The sequence below is a fragment of the Struthio camelus genome, chromosome 7, assembly GCF_040807025.1.
Source record: "Struthio camelus isolate bStrCam1 chromosome 7, bStrCam1.hap1, whole genome shotgun sequence".
NCBI lineage: Eukaryota > Metazoa > Chordata > Aves > Struthioniformes > Struthionidae > Struthio > Struthio camelus.
In genome coordinates this window covers 22,397,739-22,409,835 of record NC_090948.1, presented here as the reverse complement: position 1 = coordinate 22,409,835, position 12,097 = coordinate 22,397,739, and the positions used below count along the sequence as shown (strand labels likewise).

Here is a 12,097-nt window from a genome sequence, read left to right as displayed (position 1 = left end):
GTTTTCTCTCCCTAGCTTCCAAAGGCAGGAATCTGTGTAGGTTTTGTTTGCTTGTGCATGTGTTGGGTTTTTTTTTTTGGGGGGGGGGGGCATAGGTATCTCCATTGCCACCCTCTCCAGCGTTCTCACCTCCTCATCATCAAAGAGGCCTGTCCCACCACTGAAGAGGCCACCTCTGGAACTGAAAGGTGTGAAGTCTTCATCAGTCAGCTTGGGAGGCTTGAAGATATCATCTTCGTCATCTAGAAAGCACAAGAGCCAGGAGCTGTGGTGGGACTGATCCAGTTGCAGGAAAGGGGATTAAGAGACAACCAAAATAAATACTTGCTCTTATAAACATGACACACCCCACTTTGTTACAGCAGCTTCTCTGCACGTGGTTGGTCCACAAGACCACATCTGAGGAGAAGCTCTCCCTATGCCCGTTTCTGACCTTGCTTTACAAGCAGAACACAACCTAGGATTTGTGTACACTCACCCTGAAGGGTGCCTGGTGATAGCCCACACAGTTTCTACAGTATATGCTGCACTTTCCCAAGCAGTTCTTTACAATTCAGCCAGCAATTGAGAAGCAAAAAGAATGAAATCCTACCATCCGATGGAACTTTAACTTCCTTCTTTTCTTTCAATTTTTTCCTTGTTTTGGTCTCTGACGATAGGGCTTTAAGAAAAAAAAGTTCAAAGCACAAACAAAATAGCGCATCTTTACTTGTGACCTGTGATCAATCCATGGTAAGAAGAATCTAAAAATAACCAAACCATGGCAATCTACATGTTTTCCTATGTATCAGCCTACTGAAGCAATCCTATGAAGCTCAGCTTCCAAAATTGGCACTTAGAAATGTGTTTGCATCATTCTGTCAGACACTAAGGGTTCAACACAGTTGCCCACACACAGACAAGTGTAATTTGAGATGCCTGAGGGTAATGCAGCACTCCAGATGGTACAGGTCCTGCACAAGATATACCGAATCTTTGAGCATCTCAAATGGCTTAAGACATGTTAGGGCTGATTCAGCTACCTAAGAAGGTGAAGAGAGAGTTTTATTCCCTCTCTTTTTACCCTCACAAGGTTATTTCAATGGACAGAAGATTCCCCCATAGCTGAACAAAGCAGTAAGCTGGTAGCTTTTATACTCTGATACCCACAAATCTAACTTGATTGTTTTAACTGAGCAAGAACAAACACACACTGTTCTTGACTGTTCATGCTAAGCTACAGGTCAAAAGCAGGCTCACGAACACTTGCCAACTCAATTTCAGACAGCTACATGCAACTGCTGTTTTGCTGCACAACTTGAAATAGGTCATTCCTTGTTTGAAAGCCAAGTAAAGATAAATAAAATACTTAGGCTAAAATATCACTGAGAACGCTAGCAAGGAAAATTCCTCAAAATGCAATATATTTAATCCACAAAGAAGAAATGAAAAGAAAAGAAGAGAACATCAAGTTATTTCTTGGCAGGTTTTCTGCTTTAGAGCTCAAGAAAAGAGACTACAGTGACCAGTGGCTTTCAAATACTGAAAAAGGGAGAATGTACACATGGGCAAAACATGCAGTTCTACATGCTGAGGGAGAATCAGGTTGGAGAAAACTCCTTTCCAATAGTATGTGTTTGGGGACTGATTTGTCTCACCAAATCAACGAGTTTTCCACTATAACTCCTAGCGAACTCCAGTTTGTTCCTCTAAGTTATGGCCAAAAAGCTTTCTTATAGCACAAAATTGTGTGTATTATAACTACAGACTTTAATCCCTCTTTTTGGGCTTTCATCTCATACAGGCACAAATAACAGATCTGTGCAACTTCACATACTATCACACAGAATCTCCTGATCAGCACATTCAGGAGTCCCCTACTATCTCACAAGCATATACTGCAACTGAAGAGTTAACTTACACGACCGCTCTTCATCCTGTTTGACTGGTACTTCTCCTTTGATTCGGGCTGCCAGTTCATCTGCAAAGGATGTTGGCCTTTTCTTTTCCTAGGGTGGAGAGGGGAAACAAAGACCACCATATTTCTTATATGCCAACCTGTTAACAACTTGGTGAGGAATAAAATGGTGTACAGATGAAATGAAGATTCTTAAGCTCCAAACACTTAGTCATCTAAACCAACAAATCTGATAGATTCCCAGGAATAGAGGTAGAGTTCCCAGAAAAAAAATCATTACCCCTCCACACTTCCAGCTTATCCCTTCAGGCTGATTACTGCACATAGGAGTGCTGGTTCAGACCAGATATAAAGAAAGGGACTTCATGCCACAGCACTTTTTTTTTTGGACAAGATAAAGGGTCTGTCTTAACATGCTCATCAAGTACTTCCCTTCCCATTGCACAGTTGCAATTACAAATACTATATTCTACTGCCTCATCTGTGCAATTTCCTGCCTAGACTTTGAACGAAGAGGCAACACAGCTTTGCATTAAGAAGATAATTAAGAGATTACGCATGCATCAAGAAAAACAAGCCATTTTTAATCGCTTATGATCCCATAACGCTCAAGCATCTTCCCATTTCAGGAGCTAGGCAAGCTGGAAGTATTTACCATAGGCAAATGCAACAGGTAATTTTTAGTGACCTTTAAAGACAGCTTTGATGCAAGCTTGGGGTGCAGGAGTCCTCTAGTTTAGAGGCACAATGACTGAACAGTCATACCATACAAGATCCTTACAGGCCTTCTCTAAAAGATCCCATCCCAGGTCACTCAGAGCTATCATTATAATCACACTAAAGTCAGATATCTTTCATGAGGGAAGTTAAATCTCCCCTCTCAGGGCAGCAACAAATACTTACAGGCCTTGTGGTTTCATCTAAGTCTCCATCCTCATCTTCCTCTTTTTCAGAATCAAAGAGATCACAGCCATCATCATCATCTTCATCACTTATCAGTGCTGGCCTCTAAGAAATAATTATACCCGATTGTGTTCTCCTGAAGTTGGCATACAAAGACACAAGCACAAAACTCCATCTGCTTGGATAAGATATTCAGAGCAAACTTATTGAGAGGAGGGGAACATTCAGCCAATTTGGGGTACTTCACAACCTTTGAGGTAAGGAGAGAGTGCCTCTAGCTCCAAGCAACTTGCTCTATGCTCCAGCATATCCCCGTGCTGTGCCACTGAACACTTCTGGATCAGGGACACAACCTAGGGCACTAAGGAACTCCTCACCAGCAGTGCACTGCCAGCATATACAAGCTGGAAGGGCTTTGGCAGCACAGCTTCCCTTACCTAACTAAGGGCTCTCCTCTAAAGGCCTAGTAGTTAGCCTTAACTCAGGAATGCTGAGCTCAGCTGGTACAAAAACAAACAAAAAGAACCCAAAGAAAAACGATATAGTCTTGAGCTAGCCTTAATGTGGATAGCAGAATGAGAGAAAATACATGCTCACTGTTCCTTACTTCCTGCCCCGAAAGTCTAGAATTTTAATTATAGATACAATAATACCACAGGAGCCTAGTTGCCTTGGGGTAGGTTCTTTGACCTCTGATGGCTCCAAAGTTATTTATGAGGAAACAGGACATCAGGCAATGTCATCCCACCTGGCTTGCAAACGTCTCTTTACGCCCAGCCCAGGTTCAGTCTGATAATGCAGTGCAATCTGGTGAGGACAACCTAGCCGAAGTTATACAAATCAGGTTTAACCTGGTCTTTTAATAGATAGTTGTCTAAAATTCTTATCTCCTCTTTCCTGTGTCCTCACTGTGTCACAAGTAAAAAAAAAATCTTTCAGGTTGCGCCAGGGTATATGACCGTACCGTCTTGTGGTCATCTTCACTAGGATTTCCAAATTCATCATCCGATTCCTGGAACATAACAGATCCAATGACAAATATCACACATTGCCATGTCCGGTGGCTAAGGAAGAGGGCTTGCAAGCTCTCAACTAGCTTAGGTTTGGACATTCAGGTCACTTTGTTGCAGCCTAATCAAGCAATTGTTTTCCCTATCACGACCATCTTCTATGAACAGAGCTGGCTAAAACATCATTGAGTCAGCAAAAAGCAAGAGCTCTGTCTGAAATGGCATTTGAGTAACTCAAAAGTGATTTAATTTTAATTGAGAAAAGATACCAAGAACAAATTCCTCAGGAAAAGGGGAGTGCTCCCGTAGTATCAGTTAAAAAGCAGAGACATTACAGTCAAAACAGGCAAAACACAGTCCAATGTAGCAGATTTTGTGAGGCAATGCCTGGAGGCGTATCACCGACACCTGTTAAACCTTTAAACTTGTTCTCACTATTTTCCATCCCGTTCTTTGTCACCATAATTTACAAGAGATATTTTTTTCCATAGCTGCAATTCCTGATAAGCAACTGATTTGCTTCACTAAAACAAGTTAGACTGGAATAAAAAATTTCAGTAAGATTCTTTGGTATAGACAGCAGTTAGAGACAATACCTTTACTGCTCCTCTGAAAGGCTACAGAAAAAAAAAAATTATTCTTCATAAGAATAGTTATGGGAAATATATAGGGAATAGACACTGTTCCGGTAGAGTCCCAAGAAAATATTGAAAAAGCAAAGTAGCTAATGGCTTCACATAACCAAAAACTCACAAATGCTTATGAAAAGTAGCATTTCTCCAGAGCAGTTCTCCATCACTTACCTCTTCATCCTTCTCTTCACTGTCAATTACACTTCCACGATCACTATCTACTGACCCTTCTGTTTAAAAGAAAAACAGAAGAGTTAACAGAACAGAAGTTTAAGTTAAAAGTTAAGATGTCAAACATCACATTTGCATATGAAGCTCTCTGGTCACCAAACATACCTACTGTGACTTCAGAGGCTTTGTGAAGAGAACTACAAATAAGGTGGAGAACAGATTGGTTTGAAAGAAGTTTGGAGGCTGATGAAATTTCAGTGCTTTGTTTTTCGAACACAGAGCACTCGTTACTGACAACATGCTACATGCATCAGGTGGGAGAGGCTGCTACAGCATGGTGCACATTTTCCCCTGGTTAATTACAGTATGCATTTAAATATGCAAGAACACTATGCAGTATAGCCCAAGCTATTCAGTTACAACAGACCAAAGTCTCAGATTTGGAACAAGTTACTCCCATAGAAATAAAAGGTAATGCCACACACACCTTCGCTAGAGAGATCTCCCAAACCAACATCATCTTGTTCCATGAACTGCTGAGAGCCAATTAAGTAAGGTAAAGGCCTGTCAATATAGAGATCCTGGAAAGAGACAACATGAGCTCTTTCTAGATGTCAAAAAGACCTTTACATTGCCAATTCAGTCTTGCAACCCTTATTTCAACGTAAGGAAGATATGAGCCCGATTCAGGAGAGACCCACCAGACACATGCAAGCCAGGGTGCAACTGAGTAGGCCAGCTGAGATTTATTCCTTCTTAGTATTGTCAAAGATCAGGCTATTTCTATTTGTGTGGTTCCAACATGTTTCTTATGTGCCATAAGACAGCTGAATATCCTCGCACAGATTGGCAGGCATCAGACTTCTCCTAAATTGCGCACCTAGTGTTCTTAACTACTGGGACAATAAAAACCACTTAGGAGTATATGGTTTCTACCTAAAAAGCATGAAACTTCAAGGTTCCATTCCACCCAAAATTCAGGCTTCCCTTTCCAATTTTTCTGCCACTGAACTAACTCGCTTTAGGAGTGCCTTAATGCCAATCCAACCACAAAGCAAGCAAGCTACACGAGAAATCACTCAACATGGCGTACTTCTATTTCCCATACAGTCATCAAATCCTTTTTTTGAGGTAGCTAGTATTAGTTTTATACTAGTACAGTGATACTGTTGACAGCAGTGAAGACAAGTCCAGCACAACACAAACCCAATGCTCCCAACAAGAACAGGTCTCTGTACCTTTGGCTCAAGTATCAGTTCCACCCTTTCATTACTTTCTTCCTCTTCTGAGTCAGAGTTGCCTGCTTTGATGTCTAGCTGCTCAAATGCACTGTCCAGAACTTGCAACCCATAATTCACTGCTTCTTGGATTTTGGGGATCAGATCAGCTTCTTTCTGCTCCCGGGTCTTTTCCTTTAGTAACAGCAACAACACATTCTTATTACATTTCGCTCAAACTCAGTCCCGCTACAGCATGCATTCAAAAATTTAACTTCAAATCAGTATGATGACAGCAGTTTCACTACACATAAGAAAAATACCTTCACAACTTTTGTTTCATTTAATTCTTCTTTATTAAACCCAGAAACAGAGATGTTCTAAGCATCTGCATCAGCACAGAACTGTCCTATTTGTGCTCCCAGCCTACCAAGGGAATCTTTATGGTATAAAACACCTAGACTGTACGATATTTAAAAAAGCTCTCCAAGTTTATATCCCTGGGAATTGCAGTCAGATTCTGCTTTTCCTATTCACTACCTCTGAATTTGTTAGATGGTCAGAGGCCTCAATCCTCTTACTAAAAAGATCCTTCAGTTTTTAAACAGCAATAAGTCTTGCCTACTAGGCACAAGATCAGGTGGGGGGAGTCCAAGTAGATGATAATACAGCATAGTAGCCTTCAATGTTACCATCAGCTTTATGGTTGAATAATATGCACTGTCCAAGAGAAAGATTTCAAGGAGAAAGGAAACAGTTTGGTTCATAAGCTGTAAGCATCTGCAAAAGAAGTTTGAAAATAAGAAGGTAGACAACAGTTGCAAATATAATGCTAGCATTCACAGCAGCTTAAGTTAACTACCTGCTCTGCTTTGTCTCCAACATCAGCTTTGGGAATAGGCTCTTCCACTTCTTCATCATATACTCTCTACAAACGTAAGCAAAATTAATTTAAGTAAGAACAACATACTGCCACAGAGGCTAAACCATGGGTACCACCCATAAAGTACAAAACACTATTAATATTATACTATTAATAAGCAAGTAAGTAGCACAATAATCCATTACACATTTCAAAAAAAAAAAACAACCAAAAAACCCCATCCAAACAAAAAATCAAAAACCATGTATCACGCCAAGCATCTTCAAAGCCTCTTTCATGCATTAAACTCATCCTTCTGGAGTTACCATCAGCTATTCTCTCAACCCAAGAGAGGTAATACAAGACCACAAGCGTGACCCGACCATGGTAGTGGAAGACAAGTTGACCATTTAATCCTGTTCATAGACTGATCCGAACATAATTAAAAAAATAAAGAAAAAAAAGTTGTTTTAACCCCCTAACATAAAGCTATTCTTGAAGCTTTCAAAGTCAAGCTTAAGCTTAGTCATGACCAGTCTGCTCCTTTAGGTTCTTGCGTTTTCAGTAGCTCTTCTTCCTTAGCGTTCACTCTTCTCCTATACTTAGGGAGAAAGGTCACAGCCTCCCTCAGCCTTCAGTTTGTTCTGATGATCCCTCCCCCAGCTCCTTTGAAGCTCTCTTAGCAGCAGCTACAATATAAGGGAACAAAAAGCTCCCCTCGAACCTGCACATTTGAATCCAAGTCTTTCAAATACAGGTGGCAGTTATCCTCTGGGAAGAGACAGATTGCTAATATCGAACCAAATTGAGAATTAGAAATGGGGGGGGCAGGGGCATTTCTATGGGCTTAAATTTGGGAATAAACAGCGTGAAGCGCCCAAAATGTAAGACATTTGGTACCCATTGTCCTCAGCAGGATCACAATGCTGAACAGCAAAGGCAGGCTAGGAGAGACGCTGCAGCACTGAAAAAAATACTAGAGACACAGACTTCCATTCTCTTGTCTTCTGCTAGCATCTTTCCAATTTTAGGACCATGGTTTCATAGGAGATACACCTACCTAAGAACAATGCTGATCAAATCAAAATACCTAATAAAACTCACAATACTGTAAAAAAAAAATCTGGAAAACAAATAAAGCTCTACATTTTCATTATACACGCGTTCTTATTGATGCAATGTCATAACAGACCTTTCACTTCTAGCTTTTGCCTTCCCAAAATAGCAATATTTGCAACATGGGAGCAGTAACCAACAGATATGCCCATCGTGACCAGATATAACAGACAGCTGCCTGCCACCCAACACCTTGAGTATGGTCTTTTGCAAAGACTTTTAGCAAAAGAAAAAAAAAAGTGGGCAAACCCTGCAGTATTGTATAACATTCCCTACATTTAGGTAGCTAAGGTACACCTGCTACGTTTATGCCATTTGCAAAGACACACCAAGGCGTCCCACAGACCTCAACAAAAATAAGCAAATAAAACAGCAAAAAAACCTGATTTCCAAGTCATATACAAACTAGAAGGAAGATACCTCAGAAGAGGCAAAAAGGAATCTGCACATCTTGAACAGTGCATTACTCTAGCAGAAATTGGGAGACCTTTTAACAGAAAGCAATTAAAAGCCATTTCATCTCTAAACTAACATCAGACTTGCCACAAAGTCCACACACATCAGCATACAAAGACAAGTCGCTTTTCTACATCACAGGAAGGGGCAACACCAATGCCTGAAGTATGAGCTTGATGCCACACACGAGTATACTCACGTTCTCTATGAACTGTGTATTGGATAACATAAGAAAGTCATTGAAGACGTTATGAAGGCGACAGTCTGTGGCTTTTGTTTCACTAATCAATCCATCTACTTGCTTTTTGATTTCATGAGTCCTGGAAATGGTTTGCTGGGAGAACTCTTGCAGGAAATGCAGAAGCTGTTCACAACATACGAAAGCAGGTCAATACCCAGTTCCTTTCTAGGAGCAGCTCTCATGGTACAGGCAGACTGCGCCACGCGCTCCAGCTGAGCACCAGACTGAAGGCGGTTTAGCCTGGAGCGGCTCGCCCCAGCACCAAGTCCCATCTCGCCCCGTTGCCCCTGAGCCGCGCCCGGCCCGCGGAGGCCGCGGAGCCGCTCGGCTCCCCCGCCCCGGCAGGCGGGGCGCCGCCGCGGGGGGCCGCGGACGGAGCTGCCCCCGCGCACCAGCACCTGCGCGTCGCCGCCGCCGCCGAGCCCCGCCCGGCCCCGGCCCCGGCCGCGCCGCTCACCCCGGCGTCCGAGGCCAAGGACCAGCTCTGACTGCCCTTACGGATCTCCTCCAGCGACCACGGCCGCTCCCAGGCCGGCGCCGGCTCCGCCGCGTCCTGCGCCCCGTTCATCTGCGGGAGAAGGGGAGTGAGGAGGGCAAGGCTGAGGAGCCGAGGCCCGGCCCGGCCCGGCCCGGCCCGCACTCACCATCACCGCAGGCCGCGCTGCCCGCCGGCGCCATACGCGGCGCCGCCCGCCCGGCAGTCAGCTGGGCCCGGTCACGTGACCCGCCGCACCGCCCGGCCTGCGCCCGGCCGGGGCGGCAGGGGGCGCCGCAGTGCCGGGCCGCGCGTGGGGGGGCGGCGCTGGGGGGCGGCGCCGGGCTCGGGGCGGGCAGTGCCGGGTGAGGGCCGGGCACTAGGGGTCTGGGGTCTGCGTTGGTGCTGGCACAAGTTCATCGTCGTGCAGCTACGGCGGAGTCGGGTTGTGGTTTCGGGGCTGCGAGGCCGGCTGCGCTGCTGAGGGGCGCTGAGCGCTGCGGGCTTCAAGGGTGGTCAGAGTGGGACCTGCAGTTTCAACCTGTGTCGCGCTACTACCTGCCTGCCTGCCAGCCGCCTGTGGGGAGCTTGCCTGCGTGCATGCATGCCTCAGTCCGTCATGCCACCGCCACGCAGGGCTGTGGCACGTTGCGGACACCAGTTCCGAAGCTGAGAGCAAACCAGCCTTTCACGCCTCGGGAGCTCACAGTACGCCTCCCAAGTCTCAGAGCAAATCACAAACTGTGTTTCCGCAAGGCTAATATACACCCATGTACAGACAAGGATGATTGCACCTAGTGATCAGCCTCTCCTACTGATATCTGTCATCGTTATGGTACCTACGGCAGGGACATGGGCAAAACAGAGAGGCACCAACAGCCTGTAATGGCCACCAAGCATCCAAAGATCCAGCCCCACACAGCTAATACTGCATATAGTACATCGACCTCGAGAGAGGAAATCTTTGCAAAGCCTAAGGGGGACGGAATATTTATGAGGGCTCAGCACACAGACACGTGCTGCATTGTTAAACCAACTGAGGCCCCACTGCCTAAGCAGTAAAGAAAGCTGGGCGCTTGTTTGAACATCTGGCCCTTGTTTTAACTTATGAAAGGGAGCTGAGATTCCAGATACCCTGTCCAAAATGTTATTGCCCTAATCTGGCAAAACAGATTCACCAGGGCTTGAACCCGAAGGCCGATGTCCTGCTTTCATGGTGGAAGCATCTCCATTGCCCTTTAGGATAGTTGCTGAGCATATGCAATTATTCCCATATTAGCCCTTCCTGCTCAGCTGAACTGCTTCACTCACGCCCGATGGTCCATAAGCCCTAATGCTGCATCTGCTTGAGAGCAGAAGTGTTCATAAAGGCACAGACACACAACCTCTTCTGTACATGACTATTCCAACTGAAGATGTTACCAACTCCTGCTGGAAATAACCAAACCCAGCAGACTAGGAGGTGCAGAGGATTTGTCTGAGCGCTCATTACCCTCTTCGGTCCTAAATCAGTGAGCTTAGTTTATAGCACTGGCGAAGGTGGTTTGAGCTAAGCTGGCTGAGTTTGCTCTCAGATGGATAAGGAATGTTCACCCTGTCCCTTCTGCAAGTTGTGAGGACAGCAACGCCCAGCAGAAGGACACTAAGAAGGAGCTGAGAGGTAGCTTCAACCACTGCAACTGCTTCAGAGGTCCCCTGACTGAGAGACTGTTCATCACTTTAAATAGAGGACCCTACTATACATAAGGAATGAAGTCCAGGGCAGCAGGAATCGCTAGACTGGTTAACATGTATGTGGCACAACAGCATTCACCAGTGGAACGTTACAATAGGGTATGAAGTTGCTCAGAGTCTTGCAAGTAGAGATGGCCCAAATCTTCATATTTTTGTTCAGTTCTTACACAGTCCATAGGTCAGGTAAAATTTCATGTGATTTAAATACAATTAAGCTTAATAAATCCACACCAGAGTTCCAGTATTTGTTGGAAGAAATAAAATACTATTACAAATAATGGCTTTACAATGGAAGCCCTAGCAATAGGTATGTTTTAAACCATTTTAGAGTACAAGTGAATTATTCTTTTTTTTTTCTCTTCCATTTCTTATCATTCCAGAAATAATTCTTTTCAAGTAGAGCTAATCTTCAAGGTAGCTGTACCCTGAGGTTGTCAGAGGAGAGAAATAGGAAGAGAAAGCACTAAGTTGAGCAGTAGTGCAAATCAGCACACTGGGATTCAGAGCAAATTATCCTTGGGCCTTTACAGGTCAAACACCCACTGTAACTTCCCATTTTCTCACTAATTCATTTTTTCCAATGGATTAAAAAAGCTCTCATACTATTGTGTTCCATATGTTCTTTATTATAAGTGAATTAACGAGAAAGGAAATGACAATAAAATCATGTGTTCTTTCAGTCAGTAACTAAGTTACTCATTGCAAACACAGTCAGTTTGGAATAGCCCTTGATATTATTACAAGGAATTTATTTATTTATCCAACTTATCTACATCAGGATGCTTGAGGCACTTATCGAGACCAAAGAGCACAGTAGTACTTCTGAATCACCACATTAAGTGTAAGTTATGTTAACCAGAAAGCTTATTCTTTATGTTTACAGGAAAACATCTGTGAACATCAGCACAAGAAGTATGAGCAAAGCAAAAGAGGAAATCTGATATTTGCACTCTTGCACAAGTGGACACCTATTCCTTCCAACGGACTTGGTCCTCAGTGCTGTCCACAATAACCTTAAAAGGCCCATGGGACTGCACAGGACTTTCAGCAGCTGCAGAATGGCAGTGGAAGGCTCAAGGCAAGATAATGCAACCTTGAAAATCATTTAGAGGCCAATACTGTGCCCTTGGTATGTATGAACACAGCCTACTCGCTCTGTACAACTCTCGCAGAGCTAATGGCAAATGTTTTCGTTTGGAATGGATCCTGACTTCTCTCAAACCAAGTAGGAGATTTCTTTGTCCAGAAAACATCCCCATAAACATGGCCAGCCTTCAAGGGAGCCTTTAGATATGCTATACCCATTCACTTTCAGGATATATGTGACTATATTAGAGACAGAGTATTTTCTAACACACGTGCTAGGCAGATTATGAAATAGCA

At 44.0% G+C, this 12,097-nt stretch overlaps 1 protein-coding gene across 7 annotated transcripts in view; it reads right to left on the bottom strand.

Moving 5' to 3' along the window:
* The window catches only part of LOC104146054 (WASH complex subunit 2A), a 36,372-nt gene extending 27,124 nt beyond the window's left edge, over positions 1 to 9,248 (bottom strand). For 4 of the 7 annotated variants that reach the window (XM_068950216.1, XM_068950219.1, XM_068950218.1 and 1 more), the window contains exons 1-12: positions 9,150 to 9,248; positions 8,963 to 9,073; positions 8,464 to 8,628; positions 6,693 to 6,758; positions 5,852 to 6,025; positions 5,101 to 5,194; positions 4,614 to 4,672; positions 3,765 to 3,812; positions 2,801 to 2,905; positions 1,901 to 1,988; positions 593 to 661; positions 130 to 242 (exon numbers count right to left, since the gene is read on the bottom strand). In XM_068950216.1, coding sequence (XP_068806317.1) covers positions 130 to 242; positions 593 to 661; positions 1,901 to 1,988; positions 2,801 to 2,905; positions 3,765 to 3,812; positions 4,614 to 4,672; positions 5,101 to 5,194; positions 5,852 to 6,025; positions 6,693 to 6,758; positions 8,464 to 8,628; positions 8,963 to 9,073; positions 9,150 to 9,152 — 1,095 coding nt within the window. In that variant the 5' untranslated portion in view covers positions 9,153 to 9,248. The remainder of the gene's footprint in view (positions 1 to 129; positions 243 to 592; positions 662 to 1,900; positions 1,989 to 2,800; positions 2,906 to 3,764; positions 3,813 to 4,613; positions 4,673 to 5,100; positions 5,195 to 5,851; positions 6,026 to 6,692; positions 6,759 to 8,463; positions 8,629 to 8,962; positions 9,074 to 9,149) is intronic. The other 3 variants (XM_068950220.1, XM_068950223.1, XM_068950222.1) reach the window with 2 other exon arrangements.
* Between the last annotated feature and the right edge of the window lie 2,849 nt (positions 9,249 to 12,097).